The 26,745-nt window shown below is 47.8% G+C and overlaps 1 protein-coding gene across 1 annotated transcript in view; it reads left to right on the top strand.

Moving 5' to 3' along the window:
- The first annotated feature begins 18,020 nt into the window (after positions 1-18,020).
- The window catches only part of ANKRD24 (ankyrin repeat domain 24), a 35,767-nt gene continuing 27,042 nt past the window's right edge, over positions 18,021-26,745 (top strand). Inside the window, exons 1-3 of the mRNA XM_063456615.1 lie at positions 18,021-18,069; positions 21,401-21,531; positions 23,922-24,010. Coding sequence (XP_063312685.1) covers positions 18,034-18,069; positions 21,401-21,531; positions 23,922-24,010 — 256 coding nt within the window. The 5' untranslated portion in view covers positions 18,021-18,033. The remainder of the gene's footprint in view (positions 18,070-21,400; positions 21,532-23,921; positions 24,011-26,745) is intronic.

Here is a 26,745-nt window from a genome sequence, read left to right as displayed (position 1 = left end):
GTCTTGTAGTGCGTGTGATTGGGTGCCCTTGTTTTGTGTGTCTATCTCCTGGATTTCGGTGAGTATTGCGGATATCTCCGCTTCCCTTCGCTTTTTCAGCATGGCTCCTTTTTGGAGGAAGTGACCTCTCGCTACGCTCTTGTGGGCCTCCCATAGTATAGTCGGTGTCGTTTGTTCGGGTGTGTTTAAGGTGAAGTATTCTCTCAGTACGGTGCTAATGTCCGCCTTAATGTCCGGTTGCGTTAGCAGGTGTTCATTTAGGCGCCATTTGGTCACCCTTGGTCTGTGCATCGGGGACGTTATCGTGATGGAGATTGGTGCATGGTCCGACCACGTCACTGTGCCTAGCTCCGCTCGCTCGACTAATGGGAGGTGGAAGTGAGTCATAAAGAAGTAGTCAATCCTGGTGTAGGTGTTGTGGGGGTGGGAAAAGAAAGTATAATCCCTTTCATCAGGGTGATGGGCCCTCCAGCAGTCAATTAGCTTCTGTTTAGATAGGAGAGTTTTAAGTGCTGTTAAGTGTTGGGTCGGGACATGAGATGTCCCCGATGAGGAGTCCCATCTTGGGTCCATAGCTACGTTGAAATCGCCCCCCAGGATGAGTACCCCTTCCGCAAATTTCTGGAGTTTGCGCAATGTGTGGGATAGAAACCTATAGTGTCTCTGGTTGGGAGCGTAGATGTTGGCGAATGTGTAGGTTTGGCCTACTATCTTCCCTTTCACAAATAAGTACCTGCCCTCCCTGTCCGTCAGTATCTCTTCTTCTCGGAAGGGGACTCTCTTGTGCATTAGGATCGCGACCCCCCCGTGCCTTTCCCCCCTGGAAATCGCTATAAAACCCCTTCGGGAACCTGTGGTCGTAGAAGCGGGGTCGTGCCCCTTCTCTAAAGTGGGTCTCCTGTATGTAGGCTATGGACGCTTTTAGAGTGTGGAGTTCGCGTAGTGTAGTCGACCTCTTTTCAGGTTTATTAAGCTCTTTGGCATTGATGGACACTAATGTGAGGTTTGCTGGTGTGAGTGACATGTTTGGTGTGTGGCTGTGTGTGTGTCTATGTCTTCAGTCGTTTGGTCTCGGGGCGTAGGATGGGAGGGGGGTGGGGAAGGTGGGGAGGGTATTGGGAAGTGAGGGGATAAATAGGTGTATGAAGTAACCGTCACCTGGGTGACGTTAGGGTTATGGCGTCGAGGTGTATGCGTAGGCCTGGGCCGTTTTGCGCGCCCAGTGCCCCTCTCACCTGAATGTGGCGCCTATCCCGTCGGGGCGTGGGAGGAACACCGAGAAGTGTCGTGACCACGTGGGAAACTCCTCCCCCAGGTGGTCCGGTTCTCGATCTCTTCCTAGTCTGGGTGGTCTGGGAACGTCTGCCTCCCTTGCCTCCCTGTTCAGTGGCTCTAGTCGTGATCGTAGGTGGCTGTCTCCGCCTATGGACATCTCTGCAGTCGAATCGTCACCCTGGGTATATCTTCAAGTAACACAAGATCAAGAAACAATAAATAATAACACAAGTAAACTTTCATAAACATTCAAGTTATTACTGCGCGGCTTTGTGGGCCGGCCGACCCCCCCGCTCACCCTCCCCTTCCACAGTAAGATGATGGTGCCGTAATATAATAGTTATGCTAATGCTAATACCTACAAAGTTGGCTATAGATCACCCCCTGCCTCCAGTTATTCCCAGTTACCCTAGCTCGTGGTGATAGGTGTCCCTGTGCCCTGCCAGCTCTTCTGTGCTCTGGATGGGTATCATGAGTGGTCTGAGCATGTGTTGGGGCCTGTGTGCGAGGTGGTCCGCATGGGGTGACCTACGGTCCCCTTTCCTGTGTATCTGCTCTCTAGGCCTCACGGAATGTCCCCCCCTCCTCCCTCCTCTAACCTCCTCCTCTACGGGCCAATAGCGGCCCTGTCAGTTCCCGAGTGAACCGGGCCCACGCCTCTCCTCTCCCGCCCGCTCCTGGTGGGGTCATCACGGGTCCGGTGTAGGAGAAGCGTTTGCCCAGCCCAGTCGGCCTCATCTTGTGCCCGTCTCCCTCCCGGCCCATGCGTTGTCTGTTACCCTTTTGGCTGTACCTGCCCACCCTTCAACCCCCACCCCCTCCCCAGGTGGTTTAGCCAGTCCTGTGTTAAGAGTTCAGCATATACTTGCGAGTCTTTCTATATGAGCGCCGTCGTGGCCGGGGGCGGCAGTCCTGCGGTATATCGAATGATTTGTAAAGTCCGGGCCGCACCCGGGGTTTCTTAGTTCCGAAGGCGGGTGTCTCCGAAGGAGGGGTTTCAAAGTTCTAGATAGAACATTAGGTATAGTCCATAAGGTGGGCATTCCTCGTGTCCAGGTATGGGGAGTCCGTGTGAGTTGTGATAGTCCGTTTCTGGTTAGGATTCTGCTATTGTGTCAGGGGAGTCTTTACTGGTGGTGGTCGGCCGGTGTCGTCCGCCATCTTGGCGTGTGTCGTCGGTCCCCTCAAAGTTGGGCCCCCGAGGGCCTCAGCGCCTGTTGCCGTGTAGTTCTCCGGGTCTGCGTACTCTGTATTTGGGGTGGAGCCCCTCGAGCAGGCGTGTATGGTGCTAGCGGGTCCGGCCACTGTAAGGGTGCCGGCGTGATATGGAGTTCTGCTGCTAGGACATTCAGGTCTTGTCTGTCCTTCATCAGGAAGGGGCCGTTTGGTGTCTGTACTTGTAGCCCCGTGGGGAAGCACCAGCGGTAGCGCAGCTTATTTGCTTGTAATTGTTTGGTGAAGGGGCGTAGTGCTCGCCTGTATGCCAGCGTGGCTGGTGCCAAGTCGGGAAAAAGTTGTACCTCGGTGTCACCAAGGTGCACCGTTCCTGCGTCCCTGGCCTTTCTGAGTATGTCCTCCTTGAGTTGGTAGCTCATCAAACAGCATATGATGTCGCGCGGTGGGGTCCCTTCCGGACCTTTGGGCCGTAGAGCCCTATGTGCCCTTATAAAGTCAATGGGGTCATGGTGTGTGCGGCCCAGTATGGAATTGAAAAGGCCGGTCAGCGTGGTCTGCACTGGGGCGGAGTTGTCTGCTTCCTCCGGGATCCCCCGGACTCTGATATTCTGCCTCCTGCCGCGATTGTCCAGGTCTTCCATATGGCCCGCCATTTGCTGTAGTTGTAGGGTGTGGAGTCGTAGCGTGTCAGTGTTCGCAGACTGCGCCGCTGACATGTGGTCGCAGTCCGCCTCCACTTGGGCGACCCGCTGGTGTAGGCCTCGGATTTCCTCCTTGAGCGTTTGAAGCTCCGTCGAGATGGAGGTGCGGAGTTCCGAATTGGCCGCTTTTAAGTCGGCTTTTGTGGGTAAGTTGCGTAGCATTTCCATCCAGTCTGGGTGGTGGGTGGCAGGATTGGCAGTCAGGTTGTCCGTCATGATCCCGTCTCCGTTTGGTGTGAGTGGGAGCGGGTCCTCTGGGGCCGTTTGGCTCGTGTAGGCCTGAGGGTCTGCGTCCGCTTGTGCGGTCAAGAATTGCCTCATGGAGGGGTTTTGAGACCTCCTGGGGGTGTCCGCTTGTTTAGGGGGTTGAGAGGGTCGATTTGTCTTGACCATTTTCGGGGTGAAAGTGTGCTTTAGGCCGGTAATTTAGCGGAGCCTTGCAGGGAGCTCTAGGTCTATGCTGCCATCTTCTTCAGCGTCCAGGCCACGCCCCCTCCAGGAGGTCTTTTAACCAGGTCACGCTAAAGAAACAAGAGAAAATATGGTAATTTCTTGAAAGTTATGGGTTGTCCGCATATATATAGCTCTAGATGCCTGAGTAAACAGTGATAACCTTCATAACAGTAGTAAGAGGCAACTACCAATCTGAGGACAACAGTGGCAATAAAGTCCCATCATTATATAGTGTTCTAGAGTGATGTAGATATGTGATGGCATCATTATCGTCAAATTGAACTTACCTTGGAGAGTTCTAAAACTTACCTCGACCCACCACTGAGCCGTCCGTGGGTGGGTGGGTGGGATAATACTCGCCTCCGTGTCTTTAATAAAATCATGATAATTGTAAAATCCTTGAATTTTATTAAAGACCCGGAGGCTCCTATTATGCTATTTCAAAGCTGTGAAATCACGGCTTCTGCGAAATGCTGAATTGGTTTGAAATAGAAATTACGGAAAGTGGATTCTGCGGACCAATCAGCCGCCTTCAGTATATCTTCTAAGCGACAACCCGCCATTGAGGCTTTGGAGGCCATGGCACCGCGAACTGAATGAGGAGAGAATATGGAGGTATCAATACCTGCCAAGGACATGATCCATTTGACCCAGCGGGCCAAGCTAGGAGAGGATACCGGAGCATGCGGTTTACGGAAGGAGATGAAGAGTTGGAGGTCCAACCCCATCCGGAGAGATGCAGTACGAGCTTCGTATGCCCTAAGACATGCTACTGGGCAGAGGATCGGTGTCGTGGGAAACGCTGGATACAGGACCGATCTGGAGGACGATTTCGTCCTCCGTGAGATGTCAAAGATGACTCCTTCTGGGGTGAAGGATCGGGCAGTGACATCGAGAGCTCGAACATCTGACACTCTTTTGCATGAGACTAGACACAACAGCATGACTAGTTTAGCTGAGAGTTCTTTTAAGGATAGAGACTCGTTGTCTGGCCACCTAGTCAGGAATGTTAGTACCAGGGAAACGTCCCATAGGGAGGAATAGCGAGGTAAGGGTGGCCTTGCGAAGCGGATGCCTCTTAGAAGGCGACAAACCAATGGGTGTCGTCCTATTGGAACCCCGTCAATGCCGGTATGGCCGGCTGAGATAGCTGATCGGTAGAGGTTTACCGTTCTGTATGCTTTCCCGTTATCATACAGGGAGGTCAAAAATTGCAGGACAGTTGTCACAGGAGTTGATAGGGGATCCACACCCCGTGCCACGCACCAACCATCCCATGTGCGCCAAGCAGACTTGTAAGACTGTCTCGTGCCGGGTGCCCATGCGCCCTCGAGAAGTCGTAGAGTCGATTGCGAAACTCCCTCGATTGACCAGGGTCCCCGGAAATCAGCCACACCATGAGGCGGAGGAGACCCTGAAGTATCAGGGGGTGGGGGTTCCCATCGGGGTCCCGGAGGAGAGATTGGGCATCCGGGAGGAGTCGTGGATGATCTATGGCCATCTCCAGCAGAGGAGGAAACCAAGGTTGCGAGGGCCATAGGGGGGTTATCATAACCAGGCAGCCCAAGTGGCGCCGTAGATGGAGGAGGCAACGAGGGATAAGGGCGAATGGAGGGAATGCATAGTTCCTGGTTGTTGACCAGTCTTGTGAGAATGCATTCGTAGCCGCGGCCGTGGGGTCTGGCCTCCAACTGAAGAAGGTCGGAAGTTGGGAGTTCAAGCGAGAGGCAAATAAGTCTACTGCCAGAGGACCCCACAGATCCCAAATGCGTTGGAAGATTTGGGGATCGAGGTGCCAGTCGCTGGAGTCCCGCAGGTGGCGGGAGTACCAATCTGCCGTAGTGTTGCATAACCCCGGCAAATATTCCGCCTTGACCGTCATGTTGTGTTGCAGACAAAACTGCCAAAAATCTCGAGCCAAATTCGCTAGAACTTTGGATCTTGTGCCACCGAGGTGGTTGATATAACGGACAGCCGATATGTTGTCCATCTTCAGTAGGATTGAACACTGGGACAGTGTCGGGGAGAGGCTGCGAATCGCAAAGGATCCTGCTAGGAGTTCCAAGCAATTTATATGGAGCCTGGATTCCGTTTCCGACCATCGTCTGCCTGTGGAGATATCTCCGCAGCGTGCGCCCCAACCGTAAGAACTCGCGTCCGACTCGATGACTATATCTGGGGCTGAGCCGAAGATGGCCCTGCCATTCCACGCCTCCATGTGTAGGAGCCACCATTGGAGTTCTTTTTTCGCTTCTGCGTCTAGAGTCAGAGTATCCTCGTATGAGGCGCCGCCTCTGAGGTGTGACGCTTGTAAGCGCTGTAGGGCTCTGTAATGAAGGGGGCCCGGAAATATGGCCTGTATGGAGGCCGCTAGAAGCCCAATCACTCTGGCCAGGTGTTTGAGCGATATTTGCGGAAAGGAAAGAACTCGTCTTATCTCTTTCTTGATATTTCTCATCTTGGAGGTTGGTAAATGCAATGTTTGCGTTTCTGAGTCCACCAGGAGTCCTAGGAACTCTATTTGTTGAGTGGGGACTAGGATGGACTTTTCCCAATTTATAATGAAGCCCAGATTCTGTAGCAAGGTTGTGGTCCAACCGAGGTGAATATGGAGTAGGGATACTGACTGGGATAACAGCAGGATGTCGTCTAAGTATATGATTAGACGAATCCCCCGACTGCGTAGTAGTGCGATAACGGGCTTCATGAGCTTGGTGAAACACCAAGGTGCGGAAGAGAGCCCGAAGGGAAGGCAGCGGAACCGCCATTTCCTTCCCTGCCATGTGAATTGCAGAAAGTTTTGGTGTGCCTGCGCAATGGGTACTGTGAGGTACGCGTCTCTTAGGTCGAGTTTGACCATCCAGTCCGCTGGCTGGAGCAGATCCCGTAGGCAATGGATGCCTTCCATCTTGAAGTGATGGTAGGTTACATAGGTGTTTAAATGTTTGAGATTGATGACCAGGCGGGATCTGCCCCCTTTTTTGGGGACAATAAACAAGTTGCTCACAAAGCCCGGGGTACACATAGGGATTTCTTGAACCTTTGAGTGCCAAATCTCGAACTTCCTCGGAGACGAGGGTCATGTCTATTGGGGAAAAAACAATCTCCCTGGGTGGTGAGAGTTGAGTAGGCAGGGATACAAAATCTATGAGATACCCCTGGACTGCCTTGAGGATCCACACATCTGACATAATTAGAGCCCAGACGTGGGAAAAATGAGTGAGTCTGCCCCTTATCGCCACATGTGAAGAAAATTGAGGAAGGTAGCTTACCGTAAGGACGTCTTCCTGAAGGAGCGCCTCGTGCACCTCTCGACACCCAAGGTCTGCCTCGTTGGGGGAAGAAGGTCGGAGCGGACCTCTGGTCAGGAAAGGGGGTTCTCCCCATATAGGAGCCTCGGCTCGGGCGCGAGCCTCTATTGACTCTGCCGGACAGACGGCCCCTTGTTCTTTGGGTGGAACACCCTCTTTAGATTTGATTGTGCCTTGTCCAAGGCCGTGAATGTTTGGACATATGAGCCCAGGTCTTTCACAAAAGACTCTCCAAAAAGATACCCTTTTGCTTGGGCTCCTGGTTCAGTAATAGCCATATTTACGAGTTTGGGCTCTATTTTAATCAGTATAGATTTGCGACGCTCTGTAGCAAGAGCTGTATTGGCATTGCCTATGAGGCATATCACCCTCTGAACCCAAGGATTCCTCCACGGCTTCAAATTTTTTTGTTGCTGGACCCAAGATATCCAAGACTTTGTCTTGGCAATTATAGAGCGAAAAGTCTAAGCCTTTCTTAGGTTTCCAACCCGTTTTGCTCAGAAATTGTATGATTTTTGGGTCGACTTGGGGTGTCTTACCGACCTCGTCTGGTACGGTTGGGCGTGGGCATTCGGCCCTCGGCTTATTTCGTGTTGCCTTGTCTAAAGGCTTACGAATCCGTGAAGCAACATATTGCGCCACATGGTCTGCCGGTGACCATTCCGCGGAGCGGGGATGACGTAAATCATCCGGCTCGAACAATGGTTCGCCCTGTGGGTCAAGGATTTTTCCCTGTTTGTTTCAATCAGAACTGGACGTGCCAGTGTTATCTATTTTATTGGAGGGATTAAACTCCTCATCCATTCCGTAGTCCGAATCTAAGTCGGACGAATCATTAGACTGATCTGAGGCTATGTCTGGGGCACTCTCCTCATCTGAACTGAGTTCTGACTCAGTGGATTCAGGTTGGGCTTTAGCCCACTTCCATTGTCTAGCCGCTTTTGCCCGGCTAGAGGCTCTTTTGCGCGGTGGATAAATATTCGCGCCATCTGTGACAGGTGTTTCTCTGTCCATCATTGGTTTGGAGGAGTGCTTTATTTTTGCCGAGGCTTTGCGGCCGGGGCGTGGTGGGTGAGAAGTGGATGGTATCGCGACTGGCATGGCGGTCGGAGGGACCATTTGTTGGGCCTGTCTTAATGCTTGGGTAAATGATTTTGATATGGAGGAAGACATAATGTCCATGGCAGATGCCAGGGCTTTAGAGACAGACTTGGACACAGTAGTGTCCATAATAGCCTGAATTTCCTCTGATGCTGGGAAATCCAATTCATCCCCAGAAACTACAGGGGGAAAACCCAAGGCTGTTTGAGGGTTAGCTTTTGTACCTGAGGGACCAGGTATATCATTAGGGGATTGCATTATTGCAATTGTAATGACAGGCAGAAAATTGTTAAGTTACTTTAATACTAAGTTTAGATCAGGGTTAAGTAACCCAGAAAAAAAAAACCAAAAAAACTACCTAGATACACAATACTGTAAAAGCAGGCAAATACAAATTACTCACAATTATTATCAAATAATAGAGAGCAGGAGAAAGGGGGGACCGTCCGCCACTAATACTGGACACCAACTCCGATCAAGGGACGGAGTGGGCGTTCCAGAGTTAAAGGGCGGGAAAAATCCGGAAGAAAATGGCCGCCGCGACGACGGAAACCAAAAAAAATGGCCGCCGCGGAAGAGAACGACAGAGCTGGTAACCGCCGATCGCGGTACTGTTAATTACCCGGCCGCAGGGGAGAGAGAGGTGGTGTGCGGCTGACAACGTGGTCAGACTTAAATCCGACCGCGGCATACAGCCGGACCGGAGGATTCCCGCTGGGGCTTGCCTGATAGGGCGCGCATGCGCGATCGGGTCAGATGCCCGCGAAATTTTAGCGGGTACTAGTTAAAGGGGAAACCAGGATTGTAAAGTCCTGCAATCAGGGCACCCACTACAGGGTCAAGTCCTAACCAAAGGAGAAGCATTGAAACATGATTCCAATTAGCACCAACAAAGGTACAGGGTACTATCACATAGAATCAAATAAGTAATACAGCAATACAGTAATACAGTAATACAGTAAGTAATACAGTAATAGCAAAAAACAATTACATACAATTAAAGTACCAAAATTACAAATAGTAAATCAATTATAATAAGCATTAGAGTATCCCACAGTCGGAGAACTGTGAGAGAACTACTTATCTGAGGGAAAGCAGCAAAGAAAGAGGAAATGGTCATCAACGCTCCACCAGCTATATGGGAAGGATGACGCTGATTGGATGATCATGTTGCTAGGCGGCCATTGCCTATTTGAAGGCAGATCTGTTTCTAATGTTTTTTTTCAATAATGTTTCTTTGCTGCTGAGGGAAATAAAGAAAGAGTGCAGCATAATAGGAGCCTCCGGGTCTTTAATAAAATCTCCGTTTATACTGAGAAAAATATTTGCATTTGTATTGCCGGTAATACTGCAATACCAGCACGGCCAGGCAGCCTCAAATACACACTGTGCCTTAAAATACCAGTCAGGAGGAAAACCTAAGAGTAGTGTGTAAAAAAAAAAAAGTTACATTTTTTTTTTTTTTTTTTAAATGGGCCTATTCCATCGGCCCCTATGTTAATCCGGCCCTGGCCGGTGGGGATGTTCTATACCACCCTGAAGTGTTTAGAACTGCCCCAATAAGGACGGCATAGATTGTCAGCCGTCCTTAAGGGGTTAAAGGAACACTCTGGTCACCATAACAACTTAATCTAAATGAAGTTGTTATCGTGCCAGGAGGCCCCTGGGCATTGTCTTACTTTAAGAGGATAAACCGGTTTAACTCCAAATGCTGCCTCCAGGTGATTTAACTCCTAAATGGCAAAGAATTGAGCTGCTAGACTGCAGGGGCATGATCTGTACACCAAAACCACTCCATTAAGCTAAACTTGTTTTAATACTTATAGTGTCCCTTTTAAGGTCAAAGTAGCTGAATTAGAAACATTCTCCAAGCTAGCCATTCTACCTGTTTGACTATTTTGGCCTTAAATTTAAAATTCACGAATAACTCAGCATAGACAAAATAGTGTCTAATATGCTTTCTTGAATTATATCAGACGCTATGCTAACATCTCATATGTAAAAAACATTTTGCTTTTTTTCCCCACCGAAAACAGATTTGTTTTTAATTTGGGTGTTTACTTCTGTGTCAAAATGGCCTCTGTGTGCTTTCTGTACACATTTAGCACCATATTAACTCATTGATTTATTTTGTATTTATTAATTTTGTTTACACAAAAAGTGAGGTTGTAATTTAATACAAAGTATTAAATAATGTACTCCTTGTAAAAACTTCTGCCGGTAATGTTATATGAGGCTCTGCGGTACTCAGCTGACAGGTGTGTAAGGATCCTGTGTCACAGTAAAACTATATCTCTTTGTCTCAATGAGCTGTTGCTAAGAACGCGCAGTTGGTCTATGCAGTATGTGTCTAATATCATATACTTAATATTTTGCCATAAGGACCTTCTCTCTCTCCCCTTTCTGTTACTAAAAACATACCTTCTCTCGTTGAAAGCGTTTTTCCTTATTTCCTCTATAACTTTGTGAAAGATATGAACAACTATGTTTATTTCGTCATAAGATCTTCAGACGCAGCTGATAGTTTACTGCACCAACATTCTCTAAATCCCCAGGTACGTTCAATTTTACAAATATAAAATGGATGTGTAAATAATATAGTGGCATAGATTTATTAATGGGGTTAATTTAGTCTGTAGATGATGCGAGCACACATAATAATGTGTCTTTGTATTTACTATAATATAGCTTTTTAGTACCAGAACTATATTGTTTTGCTTTATATTGGTGATAACTTACCAGAAGAACTAGAAACGTTATCACTGTTATAATTCCAAGTGAATTTAAAATTTAAGGCCAAAACAAATTTGAAATATTCTCTAAGTCAGCTATGCTTTTACTTTGGCTAATCTTAAATTTGAAATTAACTTGGAATTCTCACTTTAGTAAGTATCTCTGTCAATACTGTTGCTTTATCAGTGCAAATTATAACCAAGTCAAGTCTGACAGATTGCCTACATATACAAAGTCACTCTGCTACTATGTTTTCTGCTCTAAACAGCTTTTCCACACTGCTTTACATTACAGACACGATTTATGACTTCACATACACTTGACTTATGCAATAGTCTGGTGCAAGTTTGTTCATTTATTTGTTTAAATAAAAGTTTAAAAGTATCCCATCACTTCAGAAAAAACAGAATTCTAGAAGTCCTTTATTTGGAATAAAAAAGAACTGGTAGGGCACAGCCCCAAGTATGCTGAGGGTGAGACCCTCCGGTGTGTTACCTAATTATTATATTGAATGCAAAAGCGATTTCTCATAAAAGTGACACTCCAGACCCCTAAAGCACCTCAGCTTCCTGGAATGCTTTTTGCGTAACATAGTGTAAACTGGCACTTTTATAAGTTAACCTTCTTACTCTGGCAACCTTTCCTGTAACTTCCATGCTTCCTTGATAAAGGCGGATAGCGCCGAAACGTTGGGGGCTATTATTTTTCTGACGTCATCACCCTCTTCTCATGTTCTTTGATAGTGTCTGTTTTGGGTATGTATTTTTTGGTTCACATTTTCATACAGGTATCATAATATTGTTTCATTCTATTGGTGGTTACACCATCCAGTTTGTATTACTCAGATCAGAATTTATCTGATCTTTCTCTTTTTTGGTCCCAGTCATTGCTTGCATATTTGTTATATATGTTTGATTATAATGACACTTTAATATGACCACGTTGATACCTGTTATGTGTATTCCTGTAAAGCGTTTTTGCATTTTTATTTGGTTGTGCTCCTCTTTTCAGTATTATATGATATTTTATAATGACAGAACACAACTATTTACATATTACAACTATTTACACACACTATTAACACACTGACTCATGCACACACCTTGACAAACAAACACATACACACACACTGTCACATACATACACAGATGCACACACTGGCACATACACACACACTCAGATACACACTGACATACAGATACACACACTCAAATACACAGACTGGTACATACACACACTTAGATATATACACATACACACACTGGCACATACACACGCACTCAGATACACACTGACACACAGATGCACACTTTCACATATACACACACACACACACACACACTCAAATACTCACTGACACACAGATACATACACTCACTGGTACGTACAAACTTAGATACAACTTAGATACATACAGATACACACACACACTTTGATCTGCAGCCACCCTTAGCTTACCTTGTGTCCTGACCAGGGGCGGACTGAGAACCCTCAGGGCCCCCGGGCAAAATAAATCAAGGGCCCCCTTACAGGCCCCACCCATACTCCGCAGCAAGCGCCACCCATGTCCCGCCTCCATGCACCGCCTCCAGCCACACCCTACACAATCTTTAGACACAAGGAACAAAAGTGCAATAATCCCTTCAAGGCCCCAGTAGAGACTACAATTGAGGGCTAATGGGCCATGGAGGGGGGTCTTTCTAGCAGAAGCTATCTCAGTGTCCTTTAGAGAGTGTGTTAGAAAGAATCCCCTCCAGGCCCTATTAGAGACTACAATGGAGTCTAACAGGCTTGGAAGGGGGTCTTTCTAACAGAGGCCATCTCAGTGTCCCTGCTGGAAACAGTCGCCTCCAGGCCCCAGTAGAGACTACAATTGAGGGCTAATGGGCCATGGAGGGGGGGAGCATTCTAGCAGAGGCTATCTCAGTGTCCTTTAGAGAGTGTGTTAGAAAGAATTTCCTCCAGGTCCCATTAGAGACTACAATGGAGTCTAATGGGGCCTGGAGGGGGGTCTCTCCAACACTCTGGTTCTTATTCACAATATAGCAACACAACATAGCTGATACCTAGGCCAAGTTGGCTCCTTTTACCTTAATTACTGTTGCTGGCTGGCAGTCTGTGGGCTTGCTGGAAGGCTGTGGGCTTACTGGCTGCGGCTGGCAGGCTGTGGGCTTGCTGGCAGGCTGTGGGCTTACTGGCTACTGCCGGCAGGCTGTGGGCTTACTGGCTACTGCCGGCAGGCTGTGGGCTTGCTGGCTGCGGCTGGCAGGCTGTGGGCTTGCTGGAAGGCTGTGGGCTTACTGGCTGCGGCTGGCAGGCTGTGGGCTTGCTGGCAGGCTGTGGGCTTACTGGCTACTGCCGGCAGGCTGTGGGCTTACTGGCTACTGCCGGCAGGCTGTGGGCTTGCTGGCTGCGGCTGGCAGGCTGTGGGCTTGCTGGCTGCGGCTGGCAGGCTGTGGCTTGCTGGCTGGCAGGCTGTGGCTTGCTGGCTGCGGTTGGCAGGCTGTGGGGTTGCTGGCTGGCTGGCCTGTGGGTTGGCTGGCTTGCTGGCTACTGGGGCACTCGTAGATTATTTAAAGAAATAATCCATGCACAATAACCACTACTACTCTGTGTAGTCGTTATGGTGCCAGGAGGGCCGGGCCCCCCTCCCAGAGTAAGTAGTCAAACCGTTTAAGAACAGTTTGACAACTTACCTGGGGTCTGCTGGGATATGAGGCTGTAGTAGGGTATAGGAGCAGTGGTGCAATGTGTAAGGGGTGCAGTCTGTGTGAAAGGTTCAGTGTGTGTGATGGGGTGTAGTGTGTGAATGTGTAGGGTGTGTGGGGCAATGTGTGTACGAGGGGGCTGTGTATGTGTGTGGCAATGTTAGTATGGGGGGCTGTGTGTGTATGGGTGGGCAGTGTATGTGTGTGTGTGTGAGGCAATGTGTGTAAATGTGTATGGTGTGTGTGGGGGCAGTGTGTGTGTATGGTGTGTGTGGGGGCAGTGTGTGTGTATGGGGGGCAGTGTGTGAATGTGTATGGTGTGGGGGCAGTGTGTTTATGGGGCTAAAGTTCCCTCTCACCACTGCGACCACCAGGAATACCTGGTGGTCACAGTGTTGAGAGTGAACTCTAGCCCGTAGCTCCAGGGCTAGAGTTTACTCTTGCAAGAGCCGTAACGTTGCCGTGGTAATCGCGGCAACGATCTGTGCTCGCGCAAAAAGGACCCAGAGGAGCTGCAGGCTGAGCTCCCGGGTCCTCTCTTCCACCCTCCCCTGCCGGCTGCCCGCACGGTGCCTGCGGACAGGGGAGGGGGCAATTGCCCTCCTCTTACTCCCCCCTCCCCCTCTTCTTACCCCCCTCCCCCTCTTCTTACCCCCTTCTTACTCCCACTCTCTTCTTACCCCCATTCTTACTCTCCCCTCTTCTTACTCCCCCCTCCCCCTCTCCTTACTCCCCCTTCTTACTCTCCCCATCTTCTTACTCCCCCTCCCCCTCTTCTTACTCCTCCCTCTTCTTACTCCCCCCTCTTCTTACCCCCTCCCCCTCTTCTTACTCCCCCTTCCTCTTTTTACTCCCCCCTCCCCTCTTCTTACCCCCTTTACTCCCCCCTCTCTTCTTAATCTCCCCTCTTCTTACCCCCTCCCCCCTCTTCTTACTCTCCCCTCCCCCTCTTCTTACTCCCCCCTTCCTCTTTTACTCCCCCTCCCCCTCTTCTTACTCCCCCCTCCCTTCTTACCCCCTCCCTCTTCTTACCCCCCCTCCCTCTTCTTACCCCCCTCTCTTCTTACCCCCTCCCTCTCTCTTTTTACCCCCCCTACTCCCCTCTCTCTTTTTACCCCCCTCCCTCTCTCTTTTTACCCCCCCTCCCTCTCTCTTTTTACCCCCCTCCCTCTCTCTTTTAACCCCCCTCTCTCTTTTAACCTCCCCTCCCTCTCTCTTTTAACCCCTCCTCTCTCTTTTAACCCCCCCTCCCTCTCTCTTTTAACCCCCTCCCTCTTTTAAACCACCTCCCTCTTTTAAACCCCCCTCCCTCTCTCTTTTAACCCATCTCTTTTAACAACCCCCCCCCTTTTAACCCCCCCTCCCTCTCTCTTTTAACCCCCCTCCCTCTCTCTTTTAACCCCCCCTCCCTCTCTCTTTTAACCCCCCCTCTCTCTTTTAACCCCCCTCCCTCTCTCTTTTAACCCCCCTCCCTCTCTCTTTTAACCCCCCCTCTCTCTTTTAACCCCCCTCCCTCTCTCTTTTAACCCCCCCTCCCTCTCTCTTTTAACCCCCCCTCCCTCTCTCTTTTAACTCCCCCCCCTCTCTCTTTTAACTCCCCCCCCCCTCTCTTTTAACTCCCCCCCCCCTCCCCTCCCTCCCTCTCTCTTTTTACCCCCTCCCCGTAGCGTGGCCGAGAGGCTCTGCGTCCGCGGTGCCGGCCGGATTGATAGGAAGGTGCACACACACTGAGTGTGCACCTTCCTGTCAGTCCGGCCGGGTACAGGAAACAGAAACTCCTGTTCCGCGCGGAACAGGAGTTTCTGTTTCCTGTACCCGGCCGGACTGACAGGAAGGTGCACACTCAGTGTGTGTGCACCTTCCTATAACTCCGGCCGGCACCGCGGACGCAGAGCAGCTCGGCCACGCTACGGGGAGGGGAGGTGAGAAGCTGCAGCCGCCTGAGCGCTCTTAAGAGAGCGCTCAGGCGGCTGCAGCATTTAAAGGGGCGGCCGGGCCCCCTGATGGCGGGCCCCCCTCCCGGGCCCTCGGACCATGTCCGAAATGCCCGACCGGTCAGTCCGCCCCTGGTCCTGACTGAGGCTGTTTGGGAGCAGGAGCGTACCTGGAGCATTTTGCACCAGGGGCAGATCCAATATTTGGCACCCCCCAGCTTAAAAATTGAAAAAAACACCCACACATGTTTTACATGTATTTAGCACTGAGCAGTGTTTGTATTTTTTTTTTAATGTATTTAGCACTGAGCAGTGTTTGTGTGTTCGAATGTTAGCATGTTTTTGTATGTGAGTGAATGTACGGGTGTGTTTGCACGTATTGGCATTTGAATGCAGGCGTGCATTTTTCTGTAGTGTGTTTTTTTTAATATGGTGGTGTGTTTTTATGTTGTGTTGACATTTGAATGCAGGGTGGTTGTATTTGTGTGTAGTGTAGGTGTAGTGTTGGCGAAATGCTGAGATGTTTGCACATATACACACACTGGCACACATACACAGACACATAGGTACACACATGCAGTTACATAGAAACACAATCATACACAGATACAGACAAATACTGACACACATAGAGATACACACACAGATACAAACACACATATAGATACAAACACACACACACATACATTCACAGAGAGAGAGACAAACAGGCACAGACACACATACAGATAGACACACACACACTGACACATACAGATACACATATACCAACACACATACAGATACACAGACACACATGTATAAGTGTGTGTTTGTATAGTGTATGTAGTGTGCTTGTATAGTGAATGCAGTATGTTTGTGTAGTGGATGCAGTGTGTGTGCTTGTATAGCGGATAATGGTGTGAGGGAGGGGGGTGATGGTTTGAGGGAGGGGGGTGATTGTTTGAGGGAGGGGGGTTGATGATGTGAGGGAAGGGGTGATGGTGTGAGGGAGGGGGGTAATGGTGAGCGGGAGGGGATGGATGGTGTGAGGGGGGGGTGATGGTGTGAAGGAAGGAGGTGATGTAGGGAAGGGGGACTAAATACCTTATTTAATTCCCTGGCGGTCCAGTGTGGGCTCCCTGGTGGTCCGGTGGTGATATCTGGTCTGCAGCTCCGCAGTGTACAGAGCTGCAGACCATGAATCTCGCGAGATCCAGTCAGAGGCCGTGGTACCCTGCGGCAATGCTCTGATTGATCACATCTCACGAGACAAATGGTCTGTAGGTCTGCACACTGCGGAGCTGCAGACCGGTGTCTGTGATGGGCGCAGGAGGAGAATCGCACCCGGCGGCTGTATATCGGCAGTGACCCAGGACCTGACAAAGTCTGCCCCGGCACCCCCCTAGTGAGTGGCACCTGGGGCAGAACGCCCCCTCCGCCACCCCCTTAGTAGGCCACTGGATGGGAGTGAGCATGTAGCTGCTCACTCCAGCCTCTTCTCTGCCTCCATGCTGGCTGTCTGCTCCAGCTTCCTCCCACGCGGCTGTCTTCTTAGCTGGGAGGAAGTGACAGGCTGTGTATCACTTCCTCTCAGCCAGCAGATACTGCAGGAGCCCGGTCAGGCCCTTAAATGGCCAGGGCATCTGCTTTGAAATAATATTCGGGGGGGGGGGGGGAGAGTTGGTTCTTAAATTATGCTAAATGCCCTTAATTTATTGAGGGCATTCGGCATATATAATAGCCTGGAAATCACACACACAATCTGACATATAGAGTTGAGGGTATCAGGGAGACACACTACACACACAGGAGTCTGCTGGACTTACCTGAAGACTTGGGATGTCTGGTTAGCTCAGTGGAGCTAAACTCAACAGGCAGCAATTGCCCAGAGCACCTGCCTTGCAAAGTTTTTTTTTATTGAGCTGCATTTGTAAGTCTGTCATTGTGCACCTACATACAAGGGGACAGTTTGCAAAGGCTGCAGAGATGAGGCCAGCAGCTTTTTCAAAAAAATAAAAATAAATGCATGCATGTTTTCATTGATTATGTATCTACTAAACAGAGATTTTTTATTTGGCAAGTGTTCCCTTAAAGAGACAGTCCAGGCACCCAGACTACTTCTGCCCATTGGAGTGGTCTGGGTGCCAACTCCCATCACCCTTAACCCTGCAACTGTAATTATTGCAGTTTTTTATAAAACGCAATAATTACCTTGCAGGGTTAAGTCCTCCTCTAGTGGCTGTCTTTTTCTCAAAACACGAAAAGTGTTTTAAATGACAATGGACATCCTTACGCTATCCATGAGGACCCCCAGCATCGCCGGAATCCCCATTGGAAAGCATTGAATAATGCTTTCCTATGGGGAGGTCTAATGCGCTCGTGGCCATTGCCGCGCATGCGCATTAGGTCTCCCCGCCGACGTCAGCGTGGGTGGAGCCTGACCCAGCGTCAAGGGACATCAGCGCTGGATTCAGGTAAGTCACTGAAGGGGTTTTAACCCCTTCAGCAACATGGGATGGGGGCAGGAGGGAGGGGGGCACTGCAGGATCCTACAGTGCCAGAAAAAACAGATTTGTTTTCCTGTCACTGGAGAGTCCCTTTAAGGATGGTAATGAGGTGTTCTCTTTTTGTATTGACAGCATATAGAAGTTAAAGTCCGATGAGGAGCTTAAAGGCCAAGTTCAAAAGGAGTGAGGTAAGTGTGTCAGAACTATTCATAGTAGAAATCAATAAAATATTCAGTCTAGGAAAAACGAAATAAGACAAATGAACTCTGGATGTTTCCCAAATTCAGTAATTGCAACGATGACTCATTAAAGCTATGGACAGGAGTGTCTGAGAGCCATCTTATCTTTAAGGGTTAAGTCATTTTTTATCACAGACCCCCTTTGAGAGATATAGTACATACTATTGCTCTTAAAGGGATACTATAGTGTTAGGATAAAAAATTCATGGTATCATGCTGTCCCTGCAGCCCTCATAGATGCTAAATAGGCATGTGCTTGGGGAAAAATTTTGGTTCGGCATTCCGAAATTTGGGATTTTCGCAATTCGGGACTACGGCAATTCGAAACTTTGGGACTTCTATTGCAGCCGCTTAGTAGATAACTCCCTAATTCCCACGGTATTAGGGAGTTATCTACCAAAAGGCTGAAAGACCTAAATTGGTCTTTCAGACAAATTTACTAATACTAAGTAAAAATGACTTAGTATTAGTAAATTCTGCCCCTACTCGCTATACCGCGAGTAGGGGCATGTCTAGTAAACAGTGAGCAGGGACCTATTGCCCCCCCCCCCGGCCCCCATCCCTGAGCGGTGGGTGGGGGCCCTAAATACTAATAAGGGGGGGGACCTAATGTCCTCCCCCCTGAGCGGTGGGTGGGGGCCCTAAATACTAATAAGGGGGGGACCTAATATCCTCCTCCCTGGCCCCCACATCTGAGTGGCGGGTGGGGGCCCTAAATACCAATAGGGGGGGACATATTGTCCTCTCCCCCCCCGGCCTCCACCCCTGAGCGGCGGGTGGGGGCCCTAAAAAAATGTCCCCCCGCTCCCCCAGGTGAGTAGGGGACCCCAAACCCCTAGTCACCCCTCCCCCCCAAAAAAATATCCCCCTACCTACCCCTCTCACCCTAAAAATAATGAGGGGGGGGACCTTTAACTAAGAACCTGTAAAAAAAAAAAAAAAATTACCATTCAATGTTTTCTTTCTTCTATAATCTTCTTTTTTCAGCCCCAAAAAAGGCCAAATAAAAAAACCATAATAACCGACGCAATTAAAAAAAAAAAAAAAAAACGAGCGCAAAAAAAAATAATCCTTCTTCACCCATGGAGGGCTCCGCGCAGCTGAGCTCAGCAGGGTGGGAGAAGGCTTATAAAGTCTTGCCCCGCACTGCAATTAGGCTCAGAGCACTCTGATTGGTGGGTTTAAGCCACTACAAGTCTCTACATTTACCTGCCACAGCACTCTGATTGGTTGGTTTGAAATCTACCAGAGTGCTCTGTGTCATTTTACACAGCGTGGGAAAGTTCTTTGGAATTTTCCCACGCTGCGTAATTTGACTCATAACTCTCTGATTGGTGGATTAAGTAACCAATCAAAGAGTTATGAGTCAAATTACACAGTGTGGGAAAATTCCAAAGAACTTTCCCATGCTGTGTAAAATGACACAGAGCACTCTGATTGGTGGATTTCAAACTAACCAATCAGAGTGCTGTGACAGGTACCTGTCAGTCTCTTCATTTACCTGTCAGAGCACTCTGATTGGATGGCTTAAATCCACCAATCAGAGTACTCTGAGCCTAATTGCAGGGCGGGGCAAGGCTTTATAACTCTTCCCCCACCCTGCAGAGCTCAGTCTGCGCGGAGCCCACCATAAGTGAAGAAGGATTAAACTTTTTTTTTTTTTTTTTTTTTTTTTTTTTAAGTGCGTTGGTTATTATGGCTTTTTATTTGGCCTTTTTAGGGGCTGAAAAAAATAAGATTTTAGAAGAAAGAAAACATCGAATGGTAAGTTTTTTTTTTTTTTTTACAGGTACTTAGTTAAAGGTCCCCCCTCATTATTTTTAGGGTGAGGGGGTAGGTAGGGTGTTATTTCTTTTTGGGGGGAGGGGGTGACTAGGGGTTTGGGGACGCCTAGTCACCTGGGAGGGGGGGTTAACATTTTTTTTAGGGCCCTCACCCGCCGCTCAGGGGTAGAGGTGGGAGGACAATAGGTCCCCCCACTATTGGTATTTAGGGCCCCCACCCACCGCTCAGGGGTGGGGGCCAGGGGTGAGGACATCAGGTCCACCCCCTTATTTTACTGTAGGGCCCCCACCCACCGCTCAGGGGTGGGGTCCATGGTGGAGGACATTAGGTCCCCCCCATTCGTATTTAGGGCCCCCACCCACCACTCAGGGGTGGGGGCCAGGGGGAGGACATTAGGTCCCCCCCCTTATTTTACTGTAGGGCCCCCACCCACCTCTCAGGGGTGGGGGCCCGGGGGGGAGGACATTAGGTCCCCCCCTTATTAGTATTTAGGGCCCCCACCCACCGCTCAGGGATGGGGATCAGGGGGAGGACATTATGTCCCCCCCTTATTATAATTTAGGGCCCCCACCCACCGCTCAGGGGTGGGGGCCAGGGGGAGGACATTAGGTTCCCCCCCTTTTAGTATTTAGGGCCCCCACCCACCGCTCAGGGGTGGGGGCCAAGGGGGAGGACATTAGGTCCCCCCCCTATTCTGATTTAGGGCCCCCACCCGCCGCTCAGGGGTGGGGGCCGGGGGGAGGACAATAGGTCCCCCCCCCCATTATTTAACATTTGGGCCCCCACCCGCCGCTCAGGGGTGGGAGCCGGGAGGGGCAATTGGTCCCCCCTTTAGTTTAAAAGCGCGGGTGGGGGCTAGGGAAAGGGGACCTTTTTTTTTTTTTAACAGTGAGCAGCCACAGGCTGCTCACTGTTTACTAGACATGCCCCTACTCGCGGTATAGTGAGTAGGGGCATAGTTTACTAATACTAAGTAATCTTTACTTAGTATTAGTAAATTTGTCTGAAAGACCAATTTAGGTCTTTCAGCCTTTTAGCAGATAGCTCCCTAATACCGTGGGAATTAGGGAGTTATCTACTTATTCATTCCTGTCATTACACTGACTGGCCAAGTAACTAACATTTTATATGAATGTATGTTACTTGATTGTTGTAAGTGATGCAAATGCTTACAGGTGAATCCCGGCTATGTTTGTATACTTTTTATCGGAAATACCCGAATGTCCGAATTCATATTCGGACCGAAACGAATTGCACATGTCTAATGCTAAAGGTAGTACAGGCATATCACACCAAAACATTGTTACACTGAGAACACAAATTTCCCAACAAGAGAAAAAACAACAACAACAAAACAACCCCACAAATGTTCGAAAAATATCAATTTGGGGACTGGGGAGAGACCACCCAGAAGACTAGCCCGAAAAAGAGTGTGAAAGCCCTGGACACGTTTTGCACCTTCCTTGGTGCTTTCTCAACTCTTTCTCTCTCTTAGAGCCCAGATTGGGGTCGGATGGATTTCAAATTGATGGCTGCTGTAACCTGTAATGAACCAGACAAAGTCGAATCTTTGCTAAGTAAGAAGAGGATCCAGACCCATAAATTGGACTCTATGGGCAAATCAGCGTAAGTATATATTAAAAAGAATTTAAAGGGCTACTCCAAGCATTATAATCACTACAGCCTGATTTAGTGGCTATGATCGTTTAACCCGTTATCTGGTTCCCCGCCGTGCTTCAAGGTTCCCTGGTTGTCTACAGAGTTGCAGGAGCTATTGCTATAGCCATTCACTCTATGAAAAATCGTCAGCTAACCGACTGATGGTTGATATATGTGCAATGAAATCTGCACAGAATTGACGTTAGCGAGCCCGGAATTCTAGTTGGATGATGACACTGTATGGACGCTGCCAAAGGTAGAGTTACACCTTCAGCAGCTGGCGGGTTGAACTAAATACGTTCAGTGTTTAAAAATGAAATGCTGCACATACAGACTCCTGTCAGGATATTTATATCGGCAAACATTTTGTGCTAAAATAGAAATTAAGAGTGTATATTGTCAGAGTCACTCAGAACAGAGCAGACTCCATTTTGGATTTCAGGCTAACAAAGAGACACATAATTGCCTTTTTGTAACTAAACACTAGCCTGAACTAAAGAATGCATTATATAAACAAACCAAGTGATACAATGAGACAGGGGGATGAAAAGCTATTTCTAAGTATTAATGGAATAGAAATAATTCTAAACGCAGACATTAGTGAAGTTTAAACTGTCAGTTTTAGAAATTACGACAGAAATTGCCGACACAAAGACTGAAGTTATAGTTAGTCATATAGATAAGCCAAATGACGTCAAAATCGTCATCAGGAAAAGTTAACTGTTTCCTGGATAGGAAGGTTTAGTGAGGCGAGACTGCCCTCTATAGACCAAATACCTAAATTGCAATCTGCAGGTTGACCACACCTTCAGTTTCCTATTGGCCTTATCAACTGATGACGTACAGAGAGTCTGGCCCTTTAAAAGTTAGGACAAAGGGAAGAAGAGAAGTTGGTAGTTGAAGTTGGAGTTTGGGCTTTCAGATTCGGACATGTAGAGAGGTCTATGACAGATATTCACTCTGGGACTAACTAACATTCAAACTCTCTTGGACCCAACTCAAGAATTACTTAGCATTTTACTCTTACTTTCTAAGCAACACTATTTTTCACTATTACTTACACACCTCCATTCAATCAATCATACATGCATACAACCAATCCTGGGACTACCTACTCATCTGATGAGAACATCTACTTAACTGGTAATTATGCTGGTTTTATTTAATTAATTTAAATTAATTAAAAATCTAATAGCATGATATATGACTGGATAAATCACGGTCAGATTTCAATATTTAGAAAGCTTAGTTAACTAAAGAATATATAGGTATAAACATTCCATTCTGCAGGTGGAATTAAGAGTAATTATATATTAGTGTGATATTATCACATGTTAGCATACCGTTATTTTTATACAGGTGTATTGATTTGCTCTAATTAAGACAAGATATCTTTTTAGGCAAATTAAAATTTGGTTTATAGAATCTGGTAAATTATTCTTATTGGATGGTTTCAGGAAATGATTAATGAGCTGGTTTAGATGTTATTTTAACTAAAATTACATGAGAATAAGTATTATAGCCAGCATTGAAAGGGTTATTAGTTAACTGCTAGCCAAAGTTTTATGGCCTTTCGCTGCGCTGTGTGAAAGTTTTTCTTTGTCTCTGAAGTACCCTCATAAATCTTGTCTTGACAATTGACTGTGTTAAGCATTGGAACGTGTATTGCCCTTGTATTGCATACTATGTTATACTAAATATTCATTGATTATTATCACGCATGTTACATATTATTATTATTAATTTGTCACAATAAATTGTATCTATTTTTATAACAAATTGTGATTTTATTTGTATGGAATACATTTCACTTACATGATAACGATCTTTGGGATCTGAGAATTGAAATAGTGGGCAATTCTCGACTGTTTACTATTATCATCCCATAAATATCCCCACACTCCAGGCATCTTGACAACTTCAAATCAAGTGGTGCTTAGAGTAACCCTTTACGTCATGATTCCGGTTAACTCTCCTCCCCACTCCTGATAAATTTAATAGACATTGTTTTAAAGGAACATTTCCTGCAACATCACCACCGAAGCTCACTGTAGTGGTTATGGTGCAAGTAATGCCCTGGCACCTCTACTCCCACATCCATTGTAAGAAGCCAAACCATTTTTGAACGGTTTGACTTCTTACCTGGGGTCTGATGGGCACTGTTCCCCACCTCCACTACAATCTACTCAGAGCCGGAAGTTTCTCAGCAGAATCTTCAGTTAGCTCTCCTAAGATAAGCCCTGCAATGGATTGTCTATATAATTAAAGAAAGAAAGAATTGGTCCTCCTAGGGTTTCACAGTAATTCCTTATTTGAAAGCTACCAACAACTTCTGAACCTTGTTTATTTGGTCCCAGACTTCACACTGCTGCAGCCCTCGGACACATGGACTGTCTCCGTGTTATTCTTTCTCACCAAGCCCAGGTTCTGGCACCAGACAGTACAGGTAAGATATGGTTATCTTTCAAGTATTAGATTTGTCAGCAATCAGTTATTATTAGTGATGAGACGAGGTGTGAAATAAAATGGGAAATCTAACACAATTCTGTAACCGGTTACACAGTAGGAAGAGAATTTAGATTTTTTTATTTTCCCAATAAGGACACTATAGGCACCAAAACAACTTTAGCTTAACAAAGAAGGTTTGGAGAAGTCAGCGGACAGCCAACATGGCCGGACGTGTTCTCTATGAGCTCCGGCACAAGAAAGCGCATAAAAGCACATTGCAAACAAACTAACGAGGTCCAAAAGCCACGAAACCCAGAAAGCGAAACAGCGCTACATACAGAGCAGAATGATGCAATTCCCGAGCTGATAACTGAACCGGCCGCGCGGCCTAAACAGGAGCGGAGCCTGGGGAAGGCGGCCTATCCCCCGGCGCGGGGCCTGTTCACAAGCGTGGGACAATCAAGACCCTGCTGCCCCCCCCCTCTGGACCAGCGGGGGAAATCCCGGTCCACGCTGGGGACGACCACCCCAGCAATGCTGCCTGATCAAGCGGAAAAACCCACAACCACACAAGACTGGCAAGGCCCCGACAAAATGGCAACACACTGCAAAAGCCTCCCGAGCACACAATAGAGTTTATTGACAATCTCTGTGCTCACCTCTGGACACAGCTCCGTAACCAGGAACAGTCCTTCTGGCTGGCAAGGAGAGAAGCGGTGACCTGGATACGTCCGGCAATCAGGAGACGGATGGGCAAACTCTCCCCTCGAACTTACAAAAAGGGGCCCCGAGAACGATACAGGAGAACGATATGGCGGGAAGCGACCAGGGTGAGACCAGCGGGCACGCCCGACCTGCTCACAACCCGACAGCCACAGACATCTGGGCCCAGCGGAGAGCAACTCTACACCTACAGACGCACACGGTCTGCGGCAACGGAATGCGGCGCGGATTTCCGCTGGTGAGCGAAATAGATGGAGAGCCCCTACACGACGCACCGAAGATGGACTCTCACTGGGACACCAAGCCTGGAGCCATCCCAAGAAGAAACAAAGAGGGGGAATGCAGAAGGCATCACCACTTCAGAAAAGCCGCCACGCAACCCACAAACGCTTAACTGAATGCCAATCCATGCGAAGATGTGGCAAGTGCAGCGTGTGGCAAGTGGCAAGTGGTGTGTGAAACCCCGTCCGCGAGCAGATCCCGAGCCTCTGACCGTGACATCGACAGCTCTCAGATGTGGGAGTACCTGGGACTGGACTGTACTGGGGACTGGAGCTGGTGGGGTAGCTATGCGGGGACACTGTCATTTAACACACCACCACAAAGGCAGCATATGGGTTACTGGGCATAGGCTGTCCACCCCACTTGAGAGCAGGATTGGGCTACTACTTCCTTTAGATCCCAGGTCTCATACCGGGCAATGTAGTGTACCCTGAACCAACATTCACCCACCTTATACTTTTAAATATTCACTACAAGTCTGCTTAACTCATAGTGGAGATTTTTTATTTTTTTTTCATTTTCTCTACACAGTTGGCACCGGTGGCAACATAACCTGTGATAATTTAGCATGATCTATATAGCCACCTCTCCACCTACCATAGAGTCTAGAAAGATTTGCATACTATGAGAACAGACATTACCGTTTAGCTCTAGGAAAGTATCACTAAGCATGTTTCTAATCTTATCATTACACCTTTTTACTCGTGTTTAACTTAGCATAATTCTCATGTCCTGTTTATCAACCTAATTAAGCTATCTATGTGTACTTTAACTACCGTGACCAACATGTCTAGCTTGTAGAAATCTTAATGTTCTTCATATATGAGCATATAAATTGTCTCTCCACTACCATTTTGAGAGCAGCAGCGTGTAATAGACCCCAGTGGTAACAAGCTATTATGTCTCATCTATACTATGCCTTGTTTAAGCTTCACTAGCACCTAGCTTTTAAAATTGTCAGCAATACTGCTCATTTTATTGCCCCAACACATTGCATGCTCTTGCTTTGTCTTCCGGTTATTGCATAGCTAGCCATGGTGAACCAGCTTGATGTATACCTAACTGTTTTCTTCTTTTACCTTAAAAAATGTATGCAAACCTAACTAGCCACACACCTGTTATACCTATGATCATTGAGCCTGCTATAGCTGTTGTGGCGATACAGGCACTGTTGTACTTTATCGCATACCAAAAATAAAGAACAAAACAAAAAAAACAAAACAAAGAAGGTTTGGTGTATAGATCATGCCCCTGCAGTGTCACTGCTCCATTCTCTGCCATTAAGGAGTTAAATCACTTTTGTTTCTGTCCATGCAGCCCTAGCCACACCTCCCCTGGGTGTGACTTACACAGCCTGCATGAAAAAAAAAATTGGTTTCATTTTTAATTAGATGTAACTTGCTTTACATTCTTTTATCTACAGCTGTATAAATTGAACTTGAATTACACAAAAGAGACTTCTGCAGGGTCCATCAAGGTATTAACAGAGCAGGAAATAAGAAATTCTGAATTAATCAGAATTTGCAATAAAGGAAGTGTAAACATTAGATGACTCTTTACAGGAAGTGTTTAGGAAGACTATTTAAGTCACATGTAGGGAGGTGTGACCACGGCTGCAAAACAAAGTGATTTAACGCCTAAATGGCAGAGAATTGAGCAGTGAGACTGCAAGGGCATGATCTATACACCAAATCTGCTTAATTAAGCTAAATTTGTTTTGGTGACTAT

The sequence above is a fragment of the Pelobates fuscus genome, chromosome 5 (assembly GCF_036172605.1).
Source record: "Pelobates fuscus isolate aPelFus1 chromosome 5, aPelFus1.pri, whole genome shotgun sequence".
Taxonomy (NCBI): domain Eukaryota; kingdom Metazoa; phylum Chordata; class Amphibia; order Anura; family Pelobatidae; genus Pelobates; species Pelobates fuscus.
Note: the sequence above shows the minus strand (reverse complement) of the source record. Positions and strands in the feature narration are given on the sequence as shown.